Source organism: Punica granatum, chromosome 8 (assembly GCF_007655135.1).
Source record: "Punica granatum isolate Tunisia-2019 chromosome 8, ASM765513v2, whole genome shotgun sequence".
NCBI lineage: Eukaryota > Viridiplantae > Streptophyta > Magnoliopsida > Myrtales > Lythraceae > Punica > Punica granatum.
This window is the reverse complement of record NC_045134.1, coordinates 24,790,370-24,815,177: the sequence shown is the minus strand read 5'-3', so window position 1 is coordinate 24,815,177 and position 24,808 is coordinate 24,790,370. Positions and strand designations below refer to the sequence as shown.

The following is a 24,808-nucleotide window of genomic DNA, read 5'->3' as shown; positions in this document are numbered from 1 at the left end:
GTGCTTAGTGTCTTCGTTGTCTAACTGCATCTTTCCTTGGAAAGTTTCTCAAAATCTTTTTATAATTCCTTAAATTTCTCAAAAAAATTTATGCTCCGTTTGTTTTCAAAGTCGTGGTTTAAGATTTTAACTTTAACTTTAACTCAAAACACTACATAACAAAACACATATTTCAAAAGTCAAACTGGTGGGTTCCATATATTATTAAAATATAATTTCATTATAATTAATTATCTATACCTTCCATTTATTTCACATTTCAAAAGTCAAACTGGTGGGCCCCATATATTTTTGTCTTCTTCTACAATCACAATCACAAATTCGTGACTTTAACTCCGAAAACAAACGCATTGTTATAGTCCCTTAAATTTCTCTAAAAAAAAAAAAAATCTTCCTCAAATCTGAGTTTTTGATTTCTCAATACTCTAATAGACTTTTCTTAAAACTTTTCTAAAATCCTTTTGAAATTATTTTAAACTTTTTTTCTTAACTTTTTTCAAATCTTTTGAAATTATTTCACAACTTTTTTTTTCCTTGTGGAATTTGTTTTCTAAAGCCTCTTCATGCATTTTCTCCAAAGCTTTTCCCCCCTAATTTTCTTATAAAAATGTTCAAACCTTTCTTTAAAGGCTCTTCTGAATCTGAGTTTTCGATTTTTGAAACTCTTTAAACCTTCTAGAAATTCAAAACATTTTCCTCTCCCAAAATCCGGTTTTTTTATTTCTAAAGCTTATTAAAATCTTTTCCTAAAACTTTTTAATAATCCTTTGAATTTATTGAAAACTTTCTTTTATTATAAAATTTGATTTTTAGGTGAGGTTGGTTTTAGAGTTAAGTAAAAGTGAGTTTTGATTTTAATTTGGTTATAATGATTGTGTTGTTGAATTATGAAAAAAAAGTAATAAATAGTTGAAAAAAAAGTAATGATTATATTGTTGAATTGTAGAAAAGATAGTGGATAGTTGATAAAATTTAGTATTAAAAATTGAATTGAATGGTTTAAAAAATTTTTAAGAAAGGGAAAGGTGATAATTATATTATTGATTTTTGTTGTGTAGTGAGTAGAGTTAAAATTTTAAAAACATGATTACGAAATTAAACGGAAACCTTTCCTTAAACCCTTTTCTTGAACCTTTCCTCAAAATTTTCTAAAAATCCCTTTAATTTATAAAAACTTTTTTTCTTATAAAATTTGATTTCTAAAAGTCTATTAAAACCCCTTCTCAAAAGGCTTTTTCTAAATTCGAATTTTCAATTTTTAAAGCTTCTTAAAACCTTATTTTTAATTTCTTTAAATTTCTCAAAAACCTTTTCATCTCCTAAAATTTCAATTTCTAAAAACACTTAAAAACTTTTTAAAAATCCCTTACTCGCCTAAAATGTTTTCTTAATTATTTGAATTCCTAATGACTTTTTCTCACCTTTTAAAATTCAAACTTTCTTCTAACGAATTTTAGAATTCCTCTTAAAACGTTTGTATAGATTTTTTCTTAATATTTTACCCTCCCAAAAGACCTTCAATTTCTGAAAATCCTTTCAAAAACTTTACTGTAATCCTTCGAACCTCTCGAAACCTTTCACTCCCCTCCTAAAACCCGAACTTTCAATTTTTAATGTTCAATTTCTAAAGAAGCCTCTTAATAATCCTTTCCTTGAAATCTTTCCCTCTCCTTCTACAAACCCGAGCTTTCATAACCGTTCCCTCTCCTTCCAAAGAAAACCTCTTATAAAAAAACTTCCATGATCCTTTGAACTCCTAATTAAAACCTTTCCCTCCTCTTCTAAAACCCAAACTTTTTAATTGCTTATGGTCTTTGAAAAGCCTCATGATTTTCTATACTTCTTTCCACAAAACTTTTCCCTCCCCTTTTAAAATTTCAATCCCTATCCGTCAGAAAATTCTCTTCAAAATTATTTATAATCCTTTGAACCCCTCGAATTTTTAATTTTCTAATGGTCTTTGAAAATTCCCTTAAAAACTTTTTATAATCCATTGAACTCCTCGAAACCTTTCCCCTCCTTTAATCCATCGGAGGCCTTTCCAAATCCTTAAACGAAGGGTGCTTCATGGCCTTCCAAATGCTTTAAACCCTTCATGCCCTCCGAATGCTTCAATAACGATGCCCACATGGAGTTTTGAGCTCGGAGAAAATGAGCGGGTATGGTCGATTTTCCTAGAAAAAGTTTCGGGGCCCATTTTATTTGGATTGATTTTGAAGGCCTAAAAAACACCCACAAAATCATCAGCAAAAATGTAAGGGAAAAAAAGGGTTATATCGTCGCGCTTAGGGCCCGGAAAAGAAGGAAAAGTATAAAATAATCTAATTAGTTAACAAATCTAACGATTTGATTAAATTTATACGGTCAGATAATAATAAGTTTAACGGAATAAGTCTATCACATAATATAAGAAATTAAGAATACTAAGTAAGAATATATTTTAAAAAATTAATATCAACCGTAATGCCACCTAGTGTCGGGTATAAGATGTTCGAGTCCCATTTTAGATTGAGGTTAAACTAATAAATAGTGAGTAGCCCACTACACGAAATGTGAGTACCCAAAAGCAAAAAGTGGGGAAAAAAAAGTCTTTGTTTTGGACTTTGGTTCTTACTTCTTAGAAGAGTTCATTTGTTTTAGGTTAATTGAATATGTTTTGGTTAAGCTATTGAATTGTTCATGATTTTCTCGTGACCGTTGGATCAACACTTAGGAGTGGATTCTACTGAACGTATTCGACACTGAATCATAAAAGTTTCCTTTTGAGTTCATGAGACCATGGTTAAATAAATATATGAATCTAAATCTTCTTTTGGATTTTTGGGAATAAAATCTTTGAAGCATTTGTAGTCAAATAAAGAGCTCCAAAACCCCCCAACACAAGAAGAAGAAAGGAATCACAGGGGCTTACTCCATCTCACAGTTATCAGACTATTCATGTTTTTGTTCTTTCCCTCCACATCCCAATCTCTCATGTCTGAAGGAAAAAAATCTGACATAGCTTCATCCCTTAACCAATCCCTTTCTTTCTCCCCAAAACATTTCCTAAACGAAGAAATTTGTCCCTTTTCCTCCTCCCATGCAGTGCTTTGCCCATTGCCTTCCCTCAACTATATATATAGATTGCCCATTTTGAAGGAGACTTATTGCTCAGCTCATCTCTTGAGAAATACTCCTAACTCTCCATTTTCGCCTCCCGACCGTCTTTACCAGGCGATAAAAGATATGTCGTCTCCTTCCCCGTCTCTTAAGAGGTCGGATTCGATCGCTGATAACATGCCTGACGCGGTGAAATCCAGCCGTTATTACACCAGGAAATGCTTCACGAGGTATGTTTCCTAGTCGAAGATTTTTGTGCTGTTTTTCTCTTTTCGAGCTTCAGGGAGAGTCTGACTCGACGCTTAAGCAACCTCTGTTAACTGTCTTTCAAGCTTTGTGGCGATGGGGAAGAGGCTGATGAAACGACAACACATCCTGGACGAAGTGAAGAAGACCATCGAAGATGAGCTCGAAAGAGACAAAGTCCTTGAAGGCCAGCTTGGGTTCATCCTCGCTTCCACTCAGGTACGTGAAACGGTTTAGGTACCGGTCTAGAACTAGGCGTGCTGATGGTTCTGTTATGACTAAAAGAAATTAAATGACTTGTCTTGAACTAAACTTCGCACTTTTGGACGACGGGCTCGAGTCCTGTGCAAAACAGCATGTAATGCTTCCGTGCTGTGAAAAATCTGCAGGAGGCAGCCGTGGTCCCACCACATGTAGCGCTAGCAGTAAGGCCCAGCCCTGGCATATGGGAGTACGTAAAAGTGAAATCCGACACTCTCGAAGTGACCGGGATCGCTATCAAGGAGTATTTGAAGTTCAAGGAGATGATATTCGACGAGAACTGGTATGTGTTCAAGAACCATTCTTTCTCGAAAAGCATATATCAACAGTCAGAGATCGATTACTTAGAGCAGAAGAATTGAAAATCTGGCGTGCAGGGCGAAGGACGATTATGCCCTGGAGATAGATTTCGAAGCCGTGGACTTCACGACCCCTCGCATGGCACTTCCTTCCTCGATTGGGAATGGACTTGGCTTCATCACGAAGACAATCACCTCGAGGATCGGGAGGAAGTCTAATCACAATGCGAAGCCTTTGGTGGACTTCCTACTGTCACTTAACTATCAAGGAGAGGTACATATGAACTGCTAGGCCTTCATATTAGTCAGCATTGGTTTATCCGGGATTCCACACAAAGAACTAGAACGTGATACAGAATAAGCATTTGAATATATCATATATTTTGCTTTGCAGAATCTTATGATAAATGAGAACTTGAACACGGTCGCAAAGCTTCAAGCGGCATTAATAGCAGCTGAAGTGTTCGTCTCTGTGTTCCCTAAAGAGACACCTTACCAGAACTTCGAGACAAGGTCACCTCCCCATCTTTTTTCCCCATTTGTATTTCTTCAAGAGCTACTACATAATGAGACAGATTACCGAAAGGGTGGAGTCGATTAGTTAGCATGATTAACTTCATTCTCTGTTCTTCCAGGATAAAGGAGTTGGGGTTTGAAAGGGGCTGGGGAGACACCGCCGAGAGAGTGATCGAGACGATGCACATGCTCTCAGAGCTTCTCCAAGCTCCTGATCCCCAGAAAATGGAATCCTTCATTAGCAGACTCCCGATAATCTTCAATGTGGTGATTTTCTCTCCTCATGGATACTTCGGACAGGCAGATGTCCTAGGATTGCCCGATACCGGTGGTCAGGTATAAGCAAAATGCTGAGAAATCTGTTACTGGTAATAATCTAAACAAGTTTCAATATATATATTTTAGCTCGGATAATTATGTCAGATATGTTTTCCTTTGATAGGTTGTTTACATTCTCGATCAAGTAAGAGCCCTAGAGGAGGAAATGCTCCTGAGGATCAAAAAACAAGGTCTCGCTGTGAAGCCTAACATAGTCGTGGTGAGCTAGTCAACTTGGTTCAATGCCGAACACCGGGATTGAGCTTTATCCTGTCATTTATCAATCTGAATATGGCAATTCTCCTAAAAATGTTATATTTTGAACAGGTCACGCGATTGATACCAGATGCTAGAGGGACGAAGTGCAACCAAGAATTGGAGCCAATATTGGACTCCAAGCACTCTTACATCCTCCGTGTCCCTTTCCGAACACAGAGAGGGGTTCTCCGACAGTGGGTTTCCCGCTTTGATATCTACCCGTACTTGGAGAGATATGCTCAGGCAAATTCTGTCAACCATTCACTAGGATTATTATTCTCCTCCTTTAGCGTTTGTTAATTTTAATTTGCTGTATTTTCATCAAACAGGATGCTGCTGACAAGATCATGGAACACATGATATGCAAGCCTGATCTCGTGATTGGGAACTACTCTGATGGAAACCTCGTGGCATCTCTGATGGCGAGCAAGCTCGGGATTACTCAGGTTAATCAAAACCCAGGATTGCAGTGACATTTGTTTCTTCAGAACTGGAAAATTATTTTCTTAGACTACGTAGAAAATTTTACTGGGAAAAACTTAAATCCAAGTAAGTGAAGTTTCGTAGACAGAATTTCTGAACTCTGGCTCTGGTTATTTGCAGGGAACCATAGCTCACGCCCTAGAGAAGACAAAGTACGAGGACTCCGATGCTAAGTGGAAGGAACTTGACCCGAAGTACCATTTCTCATGCCAATTTACTGCTGATCTGATTGCGATGAACGCCGCGGATTTCATCATCACAAGCACGTACCAAGAAATTGCCGGAAGGTTAGTACATATAAATTCCCTCCTCCAAGGATTGGCTCTTTGGATACTAATATTACTGGCTCCGGCTTCTTTTTTGCAGCAAAAATAGGCCAGGACAGTACGAGAGTCATACCGCTTTTACCATGCCTGGGCTATGTCGGGTAGTTTCGGGCATCAATGTGTTTGAGCCAAAGTTCAATATCGCTTCCCCGGGTGCTGACCAGTCTGTCTACTTCCCGTATACGGAGAAAGAGAAGAGGCTCACTTCTTTCCATCCTGCCATCGAAGAGCTTCTGTATAACAAGGAGGACAACAATGAACACATGTAAGTCTACTCTCTTTTTCTTCCATCACCACTATTAGAGGGCTATCAAACGTAGAATTATAGGAGATTGATCCATGCATAAAATTGTAACAATAGGGGATTTCTAGAGGACCGAAAAAAGCCTATAATCTTCTCAATGGCAAGGCTCGATACAGTGAAGAACATCTCAGGCCTGACAGAGTGGTATGCGAAGAATAAGAGGCTAAGGAACTTGGTCAATCTTGTGGTGGTGGCGGGATTCTTCGACCCGTCAAAGTCGAAGGACCGGGAAGAAATCGCAGAGATCAAGAAGATGCATTCCTTGATAGAGAAATACCAACTGAAAGGACAGTTCCGGTGGATTGCAGCTCAAACGGATCGGTACCGGAACGGAGAGCTTTACCGGTGCATCGCAGACACTAAAGGGGCTTTCGTGCAACCCGCGCTTTATGAAGCTTTTGGGCTGACAGTCATTGAAGCAATGAACTGTGGGTTGCCCACTTTCGCAACCAATCAGGGTGGACCAGCAGAGATCATTGTGGATGGGGTTTCCGGTTTCCACATCGACCCAAACAATGGGGATGAGTCTAGCAATAAGATTGCAGATTTCTTCGAGAAGTGCAGGAAGGAGCCTGAGCATTGGAGGAAGATCTCAAACGGAGGCCTACAACGGATTTACGAGTGGTAAATGAGAATCTTCGAGACACATTAAATTGATAAATTCCATTTAACTTCACTGTCCAGGTTGTTCTTCATGTTCGGTTGTTCTCTTTGATGGTGCAGCTACACATGGAAGATTTATGCAAACAAGGTCCTAAGCATGGGATCGGTTTACGGATTCTGGAGGCAGATGAATAAGGAGCAGAAGATTGCCAAGCAGAGATACATTGAAATGTTGTACAGTCTGCAGTTCAGAAACTTGGTGAGTGAAAAACAAATACACATTCCTTCGCTCTTCGACGAATTTCAACTGGACCTGCTGATCGACCCGTTTCACTTTTATTTTTGCATCTCAATTCCTCTAATAATATTGTCCTTTTTCAAAAAAACATTAGGCAAAGAATGTTCCAATCCAGGTCGAGGAACCCCAAGAGGAATTGCCTCCGGAGCCAAGTAACGGTAAGAAAAAGCTGCCAGTACCAAAGATAGAGACTGCACCCAAAGAACCGACACCGAAACCTGTAACTGCAGGACCTTCGACCCCAAGGTACATGATTCTACTAAAGAACTTGAACTAAGAATGTACTCATGTCAAGTTATTGTAATTAAGGGCTCGAGATTTTTCAAAGGATTACTGGAGAACGACTTGGTGCTACTCCATTGCAGGGTCGATGGGTCGGAAAGACGACTTTTCAAGGGTAGAGGTGACGGGGAAAGAGTGCTCTGCCCATGGAACTGGTGTTGCTTTACGATCACGTCCCTCTTGATCATTTACTACGTCTTCATGAAGCTCTACCGCCAAATGTTCTGAAGGGCGTGACAGACTTCCGCCCCGTGACAACGTAAACTGCATAGAATTTAAAGGATCATTCTGATGCTGTCATTGTAAATGAGTTAATAAAAGACAGATGTATTTTATCTTTCCAATGGAAAAATAATCGGTCGATTTCCTACCCGACCAACTCATGTTCATGATCTCGGCTACTGAAGGTCGATGACATGGCCTCGGCTCTTGTAGTAAAAGCGGAGGATGGATCGGGTGCACATAATAATCTCTTCCATAGCATAAATCATTGTTATATAAAATATCAACGTAATCTCGCTTTTTAGGCTAATTTTGTTATATAAAATATGTGTTATAAATTATTAAAAATATTAACTTACAATCAATAAAAATATATTGTTACATATATAATACTAATGATAATTTAATTTCACGAATAAGACAAGACGAAAATTACATAAAAAAATATAAATTAATTCCTGTATAAATACTCATTATCTGTTCTTGCACCGTGAGAGGGGCTGATTGTTTTGAAAAAATCATATATTGTTAAGACCATGCATAAAAAATTAAAAAGATAAATTCCTACTATGGTAGGATGAATTTTTGTCTTTAGTGTTGTCAAGATTTGTATGGTGTTACACTATGTCTTATGTTAATCGATGAACTAAAAAATCCTACAAAAGTTTATGTAAGAGAAAAAGTAAAAATTTGAAGTCCACACCTTCACAAGTGTAGACATACTAAAATAAACTTGCGCGTGGAAAGTTGAACAACTCTAGTGTTAACAATACTTTTTAGAGCTGGTCTGTCAAAATTTATGTGAACTACTAGTACCTCTGTTACTTACAATGTATTATACATAATATTGTATAGACAACATATCATATTTATATCTATAGAAAAAAATATGATTTGATTTTCTTTTTGAAAAGTAAATATATAACACATAATATCCAAGAAAATATTATTTAAATTATTTTTCAAAAGCAAATATGATCTTACATGATTTGTTTCATCTGTTTCAGAAAATATATATAATTTTAAAAAATTCAAAGAATGCGAAAATAATGAATCTATATGTTTTAGAAAATTGAAATAATCGAGGAAAACTCAAAACTTAAGAAAATAGCAATCAATCCCACAAATTTAAATTTAAAATTTTAAGAATTTTACAAAATTAAAAATTTATTTTCTAAAAATACTTAAAAATTGAGAAAATAGTTACCACAAATCTATATTTATGTGTTTTAAATATAATTATGTCCCTCTCTCTCCTCTATCCCTCAAAGTCCTTACAATATATTCCACGATCCAAAACCTCATTTTTGTTTGAAAATTTTTCAAGAGCAGTCGAGACAATTTCGAGCTTTTTGGATTTTGTATTTGAGTGCACATTAGAAAATCTTGAGTTATTTGTTGTATCTTGGGAGCAAGACGTCATCACGCTATTACACCAATGTAGTGTTACTTTGGAGTCAGCGACTTCTATAGCGTGCCTCGAACTGGTTATGCATACAAAAGTTTTCCTCTTTTTTCATACTTGTTAATTGTGTGTGCTCTTCGTGTTCTGTTTGTTTTTCATGTATAGAGTTTCCAACATAGTAAGTCCTTCCCCACTCCTTTATGGGTTGGTGTCATTAGCAATAACTAAATAACTTTTTGAATTAGTGTCTCTCTGATAACAACATAATTAACTTTTTTCCTAACAACAACCCAATAAATTTTATCGTTGGATCATTGCTAATTGTACCAATATATTCTCACTACTTAATTTTGTTTTAGGATCATTAAAAGTTTTCTTGGGAATATTGCGTGTAACAACGCAACATCTATTTATATAACTTTTCGCTACAAGAAATCTCGATATTTTCGACATGATTTTCGAAGGAATTTTTACTAGAATTTTCAACAGACTTTCAAGTTAAATTTCGTTGGAGATATGAACAAAGGTTTTTGAGGAGAATGTGTTTGAAGTTTTTGGATAGAAATTCTATTGGGAACTTTAAAAGTAAAAAGAAAAAATCTAAAGAAACTCCATAGAAAAACTTCAAGATAATATTGTCTAAAAATGTTTTCAAGTAAAAATTTTGTCTAGAAATTTACTCAAAATACATTAAAAATAAATATTTATTTAAGGTTAAAATTATCATAAAAGTTACAATAAATGATATAAAGTGCAACTTCGTGCCATGGAAAGACGTTGGGCTTAAGAGGTTGGCAACTTTAGATTCCCCTTTCAAGTGAATGAATTGGGTGGTCAAAGATTATTTCCGACAAGAGTTTTCCCTACAAACTATTTTCTGCTGAAAATGCAAGTGTTACAAGTTGTAAATAACTTGATTAATTCCAAATGATAGGATTAGGTCTAAACCCAACTTATTCATTTATCATGGTTAATAACAATTAATAGATTCAACATTCATGTCATAAATTTGAATAATTTTGTTATGTTGTTGCTTAAAAATGAATAATTTTCATTCTAATTATATTAAGAAATGTAAGACTTACAAAGTTGTAAATAACTTGATTAATTCCAAATGGTATGATTAGGTCTAATCCCAACTTATTCATTTATCATGGTTAATAATAATTAATAGATTCAACATTCATTTCATAAGTTTGAATAATTTTGTTATGTTGTTGCTTAAAAATAAATAATTTGAATAACAATGAATAATTTTCATTCTAATTATATTAAAAAATGTAAGAGTTACAAAGTTGTAAATAACTTGATTAATTTCAATTGATATGATTAGGTCTAATCCCAACTTATTCATTTCATAAATTTGAATAATTTTGTTATGCTGTTGATGATCTTTTCATGCAATTTTATTAATATTAATTTTCATTCTAATAAAGCGCTGCTATCATGATAAATATATTTTATCAAAAGTATTATATGAATACTGAAAACTTCTATCGATGACTACATTTGAAGGAAAATTTCTTACTTAAAATCTGAATGACATATAGAGATTAGGTTTAACCGCTCCACGTTTATACATTAATTGCAATATTTTTATGTTTAATTACATAAAAAATAAATAAAAATTCCTCACGTGCAACATACGTGAATACCTACTAGTATAGATATGGATACGTTACATGGATGTTATAGACAGATTCGTATGTTCCTAAAGAAGCCCACACGACAAAATTCTTGCAAAGGCCCATGCAAGACTGGGCTCCGCCTTGAGACAGAGCAGTCCGCCATGAACGACCCATCCGGAGCTTGCTTACCAGTGACCGAAAATGTTCCCGCTTCTTCTCTGAGCCTTCAGCTCACTGAGTAGACTCAATCCTCCGGTCGTCTCCAAACCCCTTCTTCCCCATTCCTCACTTAACCCAGAAGGCAAAAATGTCGCCTTTACCTCCTGAGACCATCCCGAGGAAGAGGTTCCTAGGGTTCTTGATTTGGCAATCCATCCCCTCGACACTGCTTTTCGTCTCCCTCAATGCCCTCTTCGCCGTTTGCTCGCCCAGACCCACCAACCCCACATCGGTATCGTCACGGGTTGTGGCTTTCTTCACCTCCGTAGTCATGTTTCAGCTCTCGCAGCTCCTGTTCTCGGCGTCCCTCTCCTCCCTCTCAACACCCTCCCTCAGCCGCCCCGCGTCGCCCCTCGAGCTCGGCTTCGTGCTTGTCCGCCTGGCGATCGGCTCGCAGCCGCCGGGGCCGCCCCCTGAGGGCCGCCGACGGATGGAGCTGTCGCTGAGCATCGCCGCCTTCTTGGGGGCGTGTGCTGTCTCGGGTGCGGTTTCAGTAGTGGCGGTGTGTTGGGCTCTGGGAGGTGGGAGTTTCAGTGTGAAAGTTGTGGGGTTTAGGGGTTTCGCAGTTGGACTGTTTTATGGTCTGTTCTATGTTTATAAGCAGAGATGGATCTTGAAATTTCCAATTATTCAGGTCAGTTGAGTTGCCATTTTCGTTTTTAAACTAGTCCTCATTCTTAGTATCAATCCATGGTTTGAATGGTTTACGGCCTGTGATTAGTACATCTGGTGATCTTCTTGATGAATCAGGAAGGTATCCAATCTTTAGGTTGTAGTAGGAGATGATTTCAAGTGAGAATTTATGATCTTATAAGACGTTTCTCAAAGGCATAGCACAGTTAATATATCCCAAAACTGAAAAATAAATCGCTCGAAGCTTTGCGAGAATGAGAAACGTGTTATGCTCATAAACCCGAGTAAATGCTGACTCCTTGCGCAGTAGTCTTTTGCGGTGTCCAATAGCTCACTTTAAGTACCATTAATCAAGTAGGTGGGATAGGAAGTTCTTCAGAAAAGGGACCTTGATGGGTCTTCAGTTTTATGATTGTGGTTGCTTAACATAATGAAACTGGTCGGAGTTCTTCAGCGATCATAGTGCCTGTTGTAGAGATCCGCGAATGTGGATTTTGATTTGTTGCTTACAATGCAAGGAAGATTTTGTAAATATAATTAATGGGCTGCTGATCCAAATTTTTTTCATGTTAGTCCCTTATTTTGCCTTAGGTTACTCATTTTGTGGGCTGAAATACTGTGGATGGGACGCTTGAAGTCAAGGCTGTGAAGCATGTCAATTTTGATATAATCTAATTTGTATGCAATTTATGAAAGTATTCAAGGGTATAGGAAGAACCATCTAGAAAACGTTATGTTTGTTAATTTATTTTTTTCTCAACTTTAAAGTAATTGAAACATGACTAGTCGTGGTGAACTTGAATTTACAGCGTCCACTGTTCTTCAGCTTCAAGATGGGAGTGCCTTCGGCTATTGGAATTGCTTTTAGACTTTCTGCTGTAGCTTATGTCTTTTCGGCCGTCCTGTTGGCTTTGGTACGACTCCATTTCAAGATTCAGATGCCTGGGGGAAGGTTGATGTTTGAGCGGATTATCTTCTTCATCGGGATGTTTGTGGTTTTTCTCTGCTGGGAATTGAGTCACCACTTACACCAGGTCAAATCTCTACTCTGATGACAGTTCAAGCTCTCATTATTAGCCTCTTCCTGAATAAGGTTCTGTCAGTGATTTGTTTATTCTGATGAAACCATACTAGCTCATCTCTCCTGATTTTTCGGGGATTAGCTTGTTTAACTTCATATTATTGCAGTATTGATAGGCCAATTTGGATTCTGTCTTTTGTGGGCCAAGAGGCACATTTAATCTTTTCTTTTCTGCTTCTGCAGGAATAACTCTTTTCCTTTTTCCTTTCAAAAGCAGAGATATTTGGGACATGTTTCATCATGGTTGAATAATATCTGGACGTTTCATTACTGAAAACAACTCACCCTTTGTCTATTCGCAGCCACTAATCTAACTTCACCAATATCTGAGGGTTTATATTCGGTTGTTTAATTATTTACACATCTGTTTGGTAATAGAAAGTAGACACCTGTCTAGCCAATCAAAATTGACATATTGTAGTAACTATTGCATCTTATAAGACCAACATGCCTAGTTTTTGTTCACTGCTTGGAAATCAGAAATTTGTAATTTACACACGGTGATTGTATGAATCGTAGGAATCAGGTCGCTGTCTTTTTGAAATTATATCTAATTTTATAGCTGTTTATTGCCGCTTCTAATGCCATAAGAGTTTTAAGTCTAACTTGTTGCTTGTAATTTTCATGAGAAATGGGAATGTTTTACTGGTGGCATTTGGTTTTAAGCCAGTACATCTTTAATTTCTTTGGTTAGCCGACAACAGAAGGGAGTTTGAATATAACGAAAATACTACTACGCCTTCATCTGATGTGATTAAGATTTGAAATCCCTTGGCTGCTTTAAGTTATTCAGAACTTTGCAATGAGAAATTTCCTCTGACAAGATCCAATTATTGTATGTATGAGCCCTTTAGGCACTTCACACAAAGAGGTCCATATTCGCTCCACCAAGAGGATCAGCTGCGGCGGAAACAAACCCAAGTGAACCGCTTCTTGCAGCACTTGAAGAGAGCAGCCCCCATTCTCTCGTGCAGTATCTTGCATATCTTGATCTCTGCATGTTATGTGAGAGTAATGTTGACACTTGGAGGAGAGCTGCCTTCTTTGAAGAAACTGGTGAGACTTACAAAAGAGTTATAGCTGTTTGCTTGAGGCCCCTAGAACGTCTTGCAACAAAGTTGACTGAAGGTCTCGAATCTTCTTCCGTCGATATAACCTTGCAACAATCCAATCAGTTGTTGCTCCCATCAAATGGATCTCAGCTCGAGCTACTTAAAGACTATCAGGTGTGGCCATAATTCCCCTCATCCACCTCCTTAAAGATCTATGCTTAAAATTATTGATTTTTGATGAGATTCTCTTTATTAAGAGAGAAGAATCACAGTGCTTAAACTAGCCGGGCCCTTCTAGAATCTCAAATTTTGAATAATTCAGGTCAGATTTGGCTCAAAGGAAATATACAATGATCCAATTTCCTATCACGATTCCTTTCCATCTTGTTGTCATTCGAATATACCAAACACGATCTTACTTCATAGAAGTGGAATCTGTTCAAAAGCGCAGAACTTCATTCTTAAATCGGTTTGTATATTATCTGAATTGGGGACATTATCAATGGCCTTTTATACGCAGATAGAGTCTCTCCATGCCTTTACTACAATTCTCTTTTATCAACTTCTATTATTGGCTATGGATCAATTATGCTGCACTAATAGCCTTTTAACATTCTTATCGATCGAATATACCCTCAAATTCTAAGAGCATCTATATCATTCACTTTTCTTCTATCCAATCATGTGTTTTGCCTTTTCCATTTCATATGGAAGTCGTGGTCAAGACTACTGAAGGATAATCTTGTGGTTTTGCTGGGTTAGGTACCTCTTCAGTGTCATTACATCTACTTTATGCTGAAGTGGTGTCTGCAATAATTCTGCAGCATGGTGCTCTCTTTTTCTTGCAGACACACAATATTGACATTTTTTTCTGTCTTCCTTGATGTACGAAACATGTTTTTCCCTAGAAAGAGTTGGTGGACCAGATTGGCTCCAAAACAACTACTAGTGCAGAGTCTGTTTCATTTGGGAATTTGGTTTCTCATTTCAATTAGAATTCAGTGAAAACAAATATGAAGACAAAGGAAAAACGGAAGTTTCAAATGAAGAATTAGGTCAGTTTATGTCAAAGATATGAAGCTCTGCTGGGCTATGGAAAGAACTCGAGTTTTCCATTTAATGTGCGGAAATGCTAACAAATATGCTGTCAAAGATATCAAATTTCTTTCTTTTCATCTATTTTGCTGATAGGTTTTGCTTTCCTTATCAAAAGAAGTTTGTTGTGAAGTGCAGTCCAAGTGAATATTGTTTTTCGTTCTCTTTTTCATTTCCCCCCAAAAGAGGAAAATGGAGAGTTGGACAAATATCGATAGTTTTCTGAACCGAAAGGAGCCTAAACTGATAGTATTACTTATGCAAATTACGCAGTTATATGCATGGAGCGCAAGAACGGTGGCTTCTCTCACTGCCCGTTCTCACTCTGAGGACAGGTTTGGGATTGCTCAGCTTTCAGGAAGCAATGCCTCTGTTGTCTCAACCCTTCTCTCTTGCCTTCTTGCGGTTGAAACCTTCTCCGGAAAGAGGACCCACTTACAATCCTCGCATCAGCTGGTGGGGCCCGGCGGCATCAGGTGGGCTGCTCCAAACACAGGGAGGAGGGACTTCCCGAGCAGCGTGATGGGCAAGAAGAGAGGCTCCCCATTACACTCCAGAGCTTATGCAGTAGCCGATGTTCTCAAGGTTTCCCTATATCAGATAGTGTCTGCATTTTATGGCGAGATGCAGGGTGCTGCGAAATCAGGGCTTCTTGAGAGGGACTGGATCGTTTCAAGTAAGCCTATTTTTGGCACTCGCGAGGCTCTACTGCAGAAGTTGCGGATATTCTTGGATTATAAAGCTAGTTAGAAGGTACACGTGACATTTTGCCGATCGAGTCCTCGTTGTCTGTTCATCCAAGACATTGTGTACCGTTGCCAATTTTGGTATGAGAAAAGGATGATGGTGGGGTTCATGCATGTTGTTCCACATACAGGACGTGCTTCTAATGAAATCAGAGTCCTGTTACAATATCGAGTTGCATCTGTGCCGTTTCAATCTTTATCGGATGTCTCGATACGTACTGCCAATGCACCGAGGAATCTCTATCCAATGGTTAATGAATTTCATTGGACCAAAGAGAATATATTAAGATTTTTGTGGATGTCACCGTCGAAGCCACTAGTAGAAGTTTTCTTGAACGACGGGCCATCCATGAAATGCTTACAGATTTGGCGTCCACGTCAAGACATCAGTGGGAAGCACATATCAGCAGTCTCCTCCACCATTCCCACCACATTCACACTTGCCATTCTTTTACGTTCTTTCTTACCAAACTAAACTTTTATGTAAAAATTTCATTGGACCTATAAGTGATTGAGCCCATATCTAATTCAAAGCTCGAGTCAGTAGGTTGTCATATCTAATCTCCTATAAATCAATTGGATTTTTCTTAGTTTTTCCATATGGGATAGAAATTTCCTTCCTTTTTGCCCTAACTTTGGCTGCTGCCACATTCCATAAACATCGACCGGATCATGCATCAGTCGGGGACTATTTCATATAGCCGACTGCATTTTGTTTCTCATTACGTGCATATGTTGTAGCTCTTGCTTTGTTTTTCCATGTCAGCAAGGTCATTAGGTCTCTTTACTAGGTTTTTGCTTAGAGGGTTTGGTGCTATGAGCTGATCGTTCCTCGAGATGTTCGGACTGATTTTCCCAGCTGGCATCCCAGCCACTAGCCTTATAACTTGATAAACCGGAAATAACACCGAAGCCGGATTCCATAACTTGGGAAGGCTTCTGAACTTGTGTGTTACTCGCACGGGATTTTCATCATACGAGATTTCTTTCGGAGCAGAATGTGAATATCTCACGTTTCTAAAGAGCGGGTGACATCGTTACATAGATGGAAAGCACAAAAAGCATGATTTTAATAAGAATAGAGATTGGATGTTCACTAACCTCCTAGCTAGGAATCGTGATCAATTGAAACACCTGAGAACTCATTATTATACGTTAATTTAGGAGGCTGTACTGTAATCTTACTCAGGATTCCACCATTTTTAATTTAATCAAAGAAGCTTTTGTGATTTTATTTATTTATTAGTGGCAAAAAAGTCATCTTTTTAATTAAATAGTTAAGTGCAAAGTGCTCTTGACACTTCATGATTACCACTTTGCTTTGGATCGATAGGACACAATCAAGGAGAGGCCAAATCGGATCAACATCCGCCCTGTCGTAGGCCACGGAAGATCCACTCCCTTCCCCCTACGTTGCAGGTGAACCACACATTTTTACGCCATGTCACTCGGTTGTAATTAAGTTACGACTTTTCGGCGGATACGATGGGATGGCGTCGGTGTATTCGAACAGTAATGTCTCTTGGATGACGCTCGGTACAGCCGAATCCAACCAAAATGCTCCACTGTGATTGCACCGAAAAGTTTAGCTGTTTGTAGTCTTCAGTTGTACGATGAGCAGTTGTTCGGATGATCTTTGCGGAAGTGGAGCTTATGCTTCGGACCATCCGATGTTTCACATATGGGGCACGGGTTGACACTTGACTATAGTAAATCCAACACGAAGAGATATAGCTTCGATTAGGCCAAGAAGATCACGATAACCTTAATATGAATGTAGAATTGGCGACGGATTGAAGGACAGACACTACATTGACAATAAGTCGGGAGTTGCGACAACAGGGATGATGGACCTGACAAGCTAATAAGCAAATGTTCTTGACAGACATAAATCATGCTAATTGTGCCACTCTTTTACTTGCTCAATGTTCCTTCTGCAGACTTCAACTGCATTCTCTAACGATAAAACGGTCCTCACGCTTAACCAATGCCGTTGCTGTAGATCCTCGGCGCCAACGGTGTTTTAGACTGCTAACCCGTCCTTTTAGCTTAGTTTTCAGGACTTCCAAGCAATCCACTTAATCGTCTCACTTTTGATTTCAACAGTTTGAGCTGAAAATTTTGACCTTTGTGCGTGGCCATGTTACTGAATTTGGAAATGGATGCATTGTGACTTAGCTACGTAGTGAAGCTTATTCATCGAGCACCGACAGTAACGGATCAGAATTATATTATTTCAAAATGCTTGCAGGAAAATGGCAACTTCTTGTGTATATAAATGGTACAATGCAGCATAAGTAGAGACTCACAAAAAACTTAACTCCCTATCTGTCTAAACATGGAAGTGGAAGAGGCAGCAGAGGTCGTTCAGGGCAGCAAAAACTGCACCGGGAGACCCGTGAATGTGAACCTCGAACTAACTGTCGACGAGGTGGTTGAGGATTACGTGGGGTCGTTTGGGGTTTCCCAGTTCATACATGTGTTTTTGGTGTCCCTGGCGTGGATATTTGATTCACAGAGCACGCTGGTCACGATCTTTACCGACGCCCAACCGAAGGCTTGGAGGTGCAAAATCCCGAACAACGATGGGGCCTGCAGCGGCAATGGGGTGGGCCCAGTCTGTGGGTTGAGGCCTGGGACTTGGGAGTGGGTCGGGGGAAACGCGAGCTCGGTTATTGCCGAATGGGGCCTCATCTGTGACCGCAAGTTACTTGCTGCGACACCGGCCTCTTTGTTCTTTATCGGGTCTTTACTAGGTAATCCTCTTTTTTCTTGTACTTCTTCTAATCAACGAGGCCGAATAAATACATGAAACTTACTGGAATGCCGCGGACCAATCACAAAACACGAAGGTAATGTTGGTTGGTCCATCGGACCTTACAATATATTATGATCTCCATTGCGCGTAGCTGATGCGGGATTCTGTCATTGTGCTTATACATTCTCATTTTATCAGGCTCTGCTGTTTATGGTCGATTAGCCGATGGATGGCTTGGTAGAAAGAGGACAGTCCTAATCTCTTCCCTCCTCGCCTCGGCTACGGCTTTCCTCACGTCCCTCTCGCCAAACATTTGGGTCTACGCTTTCCTCCGGTTCGCGAATGGTTTCGCCAGGTCAGGGATCGGGATCAGCTGCATCGTGCTGACGACAGAGTGCGTGGGCAGGAAGTGGCGGGGCCAGGTGGGCCAGTACGGGTTCTTCTTCTTCACGGCGGGCTTCCTCTCCCTCCCCGTGATTGCTTACCCGACCAGAACTCACTGGAGGAACATGTACAAGATCATAGCCACTTTCCCTCTCTTTTATTCCATCTTCTTGCTACCTTTCGTTTCAGAGTCTCCTCGATGGCTTCTTGTGAGGGGACGTAACAAAGAAGCGCTCAATGTGCTCAAAAATTTCGCCCGGCTTAACGGGAAGACCCTGCCCTCGAATCTCTGCCTATTGAATCCGAGTCCACCGAAAGGTGAGTTTATCATTCATGCAAAAAGACTTGGCACATAACATTGTGTTACGTCTATATATCAAGCATGGTTTAATGTGTGAACATATCTGACGGTGTCAGGGAATGCAAGTGCGGCATCGGCAGTAGCGACAAATACAAGCAACAAATCAGAAAGTGTGTGGCGGGCTAGATGGGCTGTGCGACGGATAATCCACATCATGCTCGCAGGGTTCGGGGTCGGGTTTGTCTACTACGGGATTCAGCTCAATGTTGAGAACCTCAACTTCAACCTCTACTTCACGGTGGGCCTCAACGCCCTGATGGAGATCCCTGCAGTCTTCCTTGGCTCCGTGCTCCTCGGGTTCACTAACCGCCGTCTCCTCTTCTCCCTATCTGCCTTCTTGGCAGGCCTCTCTTGTCTCCTCTGCATCATCTTCTCCCACCGGAACCAGGCCGGTGGACATGGTAAGCTCAAGTCCGCAGGGAACTGGGCACAGCTCATGATCCAAGGGATCGGGTTCATGGCAGCCTCAACTGCCTATGATGTGCTATACATCTACTGCGCAGAGCTATTCCCAACGAACGTCAGGAACTTCGCAGTGTCCCTACTGCGGCAAGCCCTGATGTTGGGGGCTGCAGTGGCGCCATTATTGGTCGCGCTTGGGCGTGTGAGCCCTGCACTGTCATTCCTTGTGTTCGGAGTATTAGCGATACTTAGCGGGACCATGAGCCTTTGGCTTCCCGAGACACGGCATGCTCCACTCTACGACACCATGAAGCAGCAGGAGCAGGAGGAGAAGCTAGGAAATAAATCCGGTGATTCAGGTTTAGAACTTGGGAAGTAGATCGAACCAAAGATTATAAAAACCGAATACTGGATGATAGGTTGAAGTATGTATATGAAAGGTATCTGTACTCTCTGTTGCAATTTGATTTCTCTATGGCATGTTAAAAAGCTCAGTACGCATTTGCGAACCCAGGCTGTGAATTTGGTACTCTCCAAGAAATATCATGATACCCCGCGATCAGGAAATAATACTCGAAGGAGCTCGACAGTGACAGGTTCTAGACATAATCGACACGAAACGACTGATTGAGTCAAAACTACGGACTATGAATCATGTACATCAACGGCATCGAGTTCATATCCCAAAAACAGAAATTTCAGATGCCCTGACCTAAGTTGTCTCTGACTCTCTGGGGGTCGGGCTAGTCTATCAAGGTCTCTGAACGGGGGTACAAGCTTGTGCACTTCCACCTATCATCAAATTGAAAAGAAGCAAGATTTGGATCAAGAGAAGGCTGGGTTCTTGGTAAGGTGGTTAAGAACGTATATTTCCGAGTTAAGAAGCAAATACCAGTAATTTCACCAAAAAATGATAAAAATAATTAAGCAATTTTCCTATAGGGTCAAAAATTTTGTTGCGTATGTCCCGTATTCAGTGGAGAACCCAAAGACCGGAGCGATAACGAGATCGGATGAGAAGGAAGGGGCGAGATCTCAGATTATCCTGAAATTATTTTTCTTATTTTATAGGGATGTTATTGTATCTCTAAGATTTTTAAATAAAAAAATTATCTTTATGGGATATTAGAGATAATTTTAGAATATCTTTAGAATATTTCTAAAAGGAAAATATCGTAAGATTATATTAGGATATCTTTGAGATATTGAGAAAATATTGTATCTATTTAAAGAGAGAGGGTCTTGTATCAAGACAACATGTTGTGTGAGAATCACGAATAATTTTTTTGGGAATTCTCAGGTTTACCCTCTTGGAGTCTTTAGAGTTCATAGAGTGAGAGAGGTGTGAGAATTGAGATGATTGTGAGGTTATTCTTGGGTTGGGTCTTATAACAAGGATTGGAAAACACTAGTGTGATCTCGAGGTTGTATTATTTGATTATCGATCTAGTGTAATATCATGCTTTGTCCGTGGATGCTTCCCTCACTCTGAGGGTTTTACCACGTATATCCCGGTGTTCATTGTTCTTACATCTCGGTTAAATTCCTCTAATTCAGCATCTTTCACAACAAATTGATACAGAACTACATCTCTGAGCGGGTGAAAATGTCGGGAGCAAAGCTTGAGGTGGAGAAGTTTGATGGATCATAAGACTTCGGGCTATGGAAGATCAAGATGAAGACTTTGCTTGCGCAACACGGTCTTGAGGGAGCACTAGAATGAGAGAAGCTGCCCGTGAACTTGTCACAAGCGGAGAGGAAGACAGTGATGTCGAAGCTCTGAATGTCATCCAGTTGAGCCTATCGAATAAAGTAATACGAGAGGTATGCGATCAGGACTCGGCATCGAAAATGTGGGAGTAGTTGGGATTGTTATATTAGCAGAAGTCCCTAACAAGTAGGTTGTACTTGAAACAACGATTGTCCCAGTTGAAGATGAGTCCAAGGACCTCCGTAGGTGATCACGTGAACCCCTTTAATCAGATCGTGGTGGATCTCGCAAACACGGAGGTCAAGATTGAAGATGACGATCAAACTCTACTGTTGTTGTGTTCTCTCCTGGAAGCATACGAGAGTTTCGTGGATACCATACTATATGGTAGGATAAGCATCACCTTAGAAGATGTCAAGGCGTCATTGAACTCAAAGGAGTTACAGAAGAAGGTGATGGAGCACCACGGAGGCAACGGTGAAGGCATGTCTCGAGGTTAAAGAAAAGTATGATTTCATTGGGTACACTTGACGAGCTTAGTTATAAGTACAGGTACCAAGGTGGAGTTATAAGAATCTTGGATGAAGTGGCAATGAAGGGATTGTTGCAGAAGGGCATGTATGTTCTGCAATGGCTTCAGCCTTCAATGATAACATTCGAGTGTTTGATTCCTAAAGAAAAATACTTTGAGTCATTTAGGGATGGCGGTGACTTACTTTGAACTGATAAGGTGGATAGGCATAGGTTGCACACGCGTGGTAAGCCTCGAAATTCCTTATTAGTAATGTGACTTTTGATGTTCCTGCTTTGGTCAAGCAAATCGAGAGCACATGTCGATGACAGGTGGAAAAGATTGAGAGGAAGGTGGAGCTTGGGTCTAAAGCTCAAGTAACTCTGCCTAACGTGGAGATTATTCATGAAAGATTAGAATGGAGGCCGAAATCTTTACGGTGGAATAGCTTGCAAGTGGGAGACAGATAAAGTGAGCAGTTGAGACCGCGAGAATGCTGTCGGCTTGCGGAGTTGGTGGTCTTATGTGATGCTGAAGTTGGGAATGCGACTTGTCGAAATGTCAGCTTCGGAGGGTGCACCATAGTGAAGCCGAAGAAACCTAGCACCTCGGATGAGTCCAAGGGTATCTTGGACTTGAGTGATTGCATATGATGAGGTGCAGCCCATGAAGGGCTGTGAGAGAGTAGGTTGAGTCTAGATCGATTTGGACTAGGTGGAATACGAGCCAAGGTGGAGATTTGTTGAGTATGTCCCGTATTCAGTGGAGAATTCGAAGACCAGAGTGATAACAAGATCGAACGAAAAAGGAAAGGGCGAGATCTTATATTTCCTATTTTGTAAGGATGCCGTTGTATCTTTTAGATCTTTAAATAGAGAAATTATCTTTATGGGATGTTAGATAATTATAGAATATCTTTAAAATATTTCAAAAAGGGAAATATCCTAGGATTATATTAGGATATCTTTGAGATATTGGGAAGGCATTGTACCGATTTAATTGGAGAGGGTCTTGTATCAAGACGACACGTTGTATGAGAATCACGGGTAATCTTCTTGGGAATTCTCGGGTTTACTCTCTTTGAGTCTTTAGGGTTCAAAGAGCGAGAGAGTGGTGAGAATTGAGAGGATCGTGAGGTTATTCTCAGGTTAGGTTTGGTCATGGGGGTTGGGAAATATGAGTGTAATTCTCAAGATTGTAATCTCCGGTTATCGATCTAGTGGAAGCTTCTACTTTGTCTATTGATGTTTCCCTCACTCCGAGAGTTTTACCACGTATATCCAGGTGTTCATTGTTCTTACTTCTCGGTTAAATTCCTTTAATTTGACATCTTTCACAATAATTTTAGGGGGCAGTAACTGGTGCCCCTTCAGCTCCCTCATTACATCCCTAGCCAGCGGCTAAGTCAAGAAAGTTCGACCAACATTTTGATGAACCAAGGAGGATTGCGATATATACGTGATTGTACATAGCAGAATTGCATCTATACATCCACGGATTAGGCTGGGCAGCCTTTGCATATTCGACCAATAATACATTTTGGAGTACATCCAGACAAGCCTAAAAGAGAAAATACCCGAAACACATCAAAGGCAAGAAGCTTGACACTATCTACTGGAAGCTCACACGAACACACTATATCTATTGAATACGGCGCGAGCGGAATACAAAGTATTCGCAAGAAGATGGCCGTGTCTACTTCAACACTAGTGCAGCAAATGCTTGCTGATGTGCGGGCAAGAGTTTTAGCTCTTCCTAGTGTCTCCTGGTGCATTATGTCTTTGATTTTCTTGTGGGTGGGCTGTTTGTTTGCCTGATGTTAAGAGTGGCTTCTAGGATGTAATTTTTTTTTTCTGATTAATGAAATTTTGCAACTTATCAAAAAAAAGAAGAAGAAAAGACATACTTTAGTGGTGATATATATTAGAAACTTGTCCGTGCATACCGCCTAATCCGCGTGTATTCGTACCATTTATAATGATTTTTCTAAAATGCTCATGGATGGATTAATTTGGAAGAGGAAAAAAAATGTAAGAATTAGAGATAGAATTTGGGAAAAAAAAAGTGATACAACGTGGATTGAAAGGTTGAGAGGAGAGAACAAAATAAGAAAATGTTGACATATGGAGCAAAGAGAGACTGAAAATAATACTAGGTGGACAATATTATCTTAAAAAAATCATAGTTTTGATTCTTTACTTTTGAGTACCTTTCTATTTCTATTATCATTTTAATTTCTTTTTCTATTTCCATCCTTTACCTCTGGAAATTTTCTATTTTAGTCCTTCCATTACTAACACCGTTTAATTGTGCTTAGTTGGAGCCATAGCTGCCGCCATAGATAGTAACCATTCCACATCATCAATTTAAGAAAAAAAGGAACTAAAAAGAAAAGTCAATAAATCATGAATGAAAAATTAATTAGGTTCTTCATATTTGGGAAAAATAAAAAAATTCCAGTCCAAACATCAACCAATGAGTCATTTTCCTTTTCTTCTTCGACTCCGACATTGAATTTTCTTCATAGTTGAGGATTGGAATTCCCTTCGATTCCCCCCAGACTCGTTGGGAGCACATAAGTTGAACTCAAATTGGGACCACTTAGGAAAGAGGGAGAATGAGTGAAGCTTCAATGATTTTGAGAATAAAATTGATAAAGCTTTCTTTTTTAGGGGATCCTTGATCTGTGAGAGAGATCACAGCTGGGTTCTCTTCTTTCTACTTGCACTCTAAATCAATTAATACATGGAATCATTTTTGTGGCATTTTACTTTGAATCAGAGTTGTGTTAGAGGGAGAGAGAGATGGCTAGTGAAAAGGGACTTGAAAATGTGGGAAATGGGTAAGAAAATACTTGAACGGAGATGTTGGTCAATGTCATGTAGGCGCTTTGTTCCTTACACGAGTTATGTTCATGTGGAAGTGCAAGAAAAAAGAAGAAGATGACTTGCTGTTGGTTTATGGGTTGGAGTTACTGAGCTCAAGAAGGCTTTCTATTTTTTTCCTTTTTCTTATTCCATATATCAAGAAGTCAATTGATTTTTCATTTAAAATCTACTGGCTTTTTTTATTTTATATATTAATGATGTGGAATAGCTATCACATATGGTGGCTAATGTGGCTCCAATTGAAAAAAAAATTAACGGTATAAGTAAGCGAAAGACTAAAATAGAAAAGTATCTAAAGGTAAAAGATGAAAAAAAAATTACAAAAATGATAAAAATAGAAAAGTACACAAAAGTAGAGGACCAAAACTATATTTTTCCCTAATATCTTCAACTCATATATTTTATTTTAGATTATATCA

The 24,808-nt window shown here is 39.2% G+C and overlaps 3 protein-coding genes across 4 annotated transcripts; all 3 read left to right on the top strand.

The window, feature by feature from the left end:
* Positions 1 to 2,982: 2,982 nt before the first annotated feature.
* LOC116215935 (sucrose synthase 6) lies at positions 2,983 to 7,754 on the top strand. 2 transcript variants are annotated; one of them, XM_031551758.1, is made up of 15 exons: positions 2,983 to 3,329; positions 3,432 to 3,564; positions 3,735 to 3,889; positions 3,984 to 4,179; positions 4,300 to 4,418; positions 4,541 to 4,757; positions 4,864 to 4,959; positions 5,067 to 5,240; positions 5,327 to 5,443; positions 5,601 to 5,767; positions 5,847 to 6,071; positions 6,216 to 6,734; positions 6,834 to 6,972; positions 7,106 to 7,257; positions 7,377 to 7,754. In XM_031551758.1, exons 1-15 carry the CDS (start codon positions 3,226 to 3,228, stop codon positions 7,519 to 7,521), a joined length of 2,658 nt encoding a protein of 885 aa, XP_031407618.1. In that variant the 5' UTR covers positions 2,983 to 3,225; the 3' UTR covers positions 7,522 to 7,754. The 2 variants fall into 2 exon arrangements, with proteins under 2 accessions (XP_031407618.1, XP_031407617.1); XM_031551757.1 differs by having other exon boundaries at positions 2,986 to 3,329; positions 6,168 to 6,734.
* Positions 7,755 to 10,737: 2,983 nt separating this feature from the next.
* On the top strand, positions 10,738 to 15,546 carry LOC116188498. Its single transcript, XM_031517900.1, has 4 exons — positions 10,738 to 11,401; positions 12,210 to 12,434; positions 13,336 to 13,707; positions 14,902 to 15,546. Exons 1-4 carry the CDS (start codon positions 10,856 to 10,858, stop codon positions 15,376 to 15,378), a joined length of 1,620 nt encoding a protein of 539 aa, XP_031373760.1. The 5' UTR covers positions 10,738 to 10,855; the 3' UTR covers positions 15,379 to 15,546.
* A 2,150-nt stretch (positions 15,547 to 17,696) lies between these two features.
* LOC116187204 (organic cation/carnitine transporter 1-like) lies at positions 17,697 to 19,849 on the top strand. The gene is made up of 3 exons (XM_031515835.1): positions 17,697 to 18,130; positions 18,331 to 18,834; positions 18,934 to 19,849. Exons 1-3 carry the CDS (start codon positions 17,713 to 17,715, stop codon positions 19,656 to 19,658), a joined length of 1,647 nt encoding a protein of 548 aa, XP_031371695.1. The 5' UTR covers positions 17,697 to 17,712; the 3' UTR covers positions 19,659 to 19,849.
* Positions 19,850 to 24,808: the final 4,959 nt, after the last annotated feature.

Excerpts from the sequence above, each read along its gene's own strand:
- LOC116188498 (XM_031517900.1), top strand. The coding sequence starts at position 10,856 with ATGTCGCCTTTACCTCCTGAGACCATCCCGAGGAAGAGGTTCCTAGGG. Across the intron at positions 11,402-12,209 it reads TGAAATTTCCAATTATTCAG|CGTCCACTGTTCTTCAGCTT; the intron begins GTCAGTTGAGTT and ends TTGAATTTACAG. Across the intron at positions 12,435-13,335 it reads TGAGTCACCACTTACACCAG|GCACTTCACACAAAGAGGTC; the intron begins GTCAAATCTCTA and ends TGAGCCCTTTAG.
- LOC116187204 (XM_031515835.1), top strand. The coding sequence starts at position 17,713 with ATGGAAGTGGAAGAGGCAGCAGAGGTCGTTCAGGGCAGCAAAAACTGC. Across the intron at positions 18,131-18,330 it reads CTTTATCGGGTCTTTACTAG|GCTCTGCTGTTTATGGTCGA; the intron begins GTAATCCTCTTT and ends TCATTTTATCAG. Across the intron at positions 18,835-18,933 it reads GAATCCGAGTCCACCGAAAG|GGAATGCAAGTGCGGCATCG; the intron begins GTGAGTTTATCA and ends TGACGGTGTCAG.
- LOC116215935 (XM_031551757.1), top strand. The coding sequence starts at position 3,226 with ATGTCGTCTCCTTCCCCGTCTCTTAAGAGGTCGGATTCGATCGCTGAT. Across the intron at positions 3,565-3,734 it reads TCATCCTCGCTTCCACTCAG|GAGGCAGCCGTGGTCCCACC; the intron begins GTACGTGAAACG and ends AAAAATCTGCAG. Across the intron at positions 5,444-5,600 it reads GCAAGCTCGGGATTACTCAG|GGAACCATAGCTCACGCCCT; the intron begins GTTAATCAAAAC and ends GGTTATTTGCAG.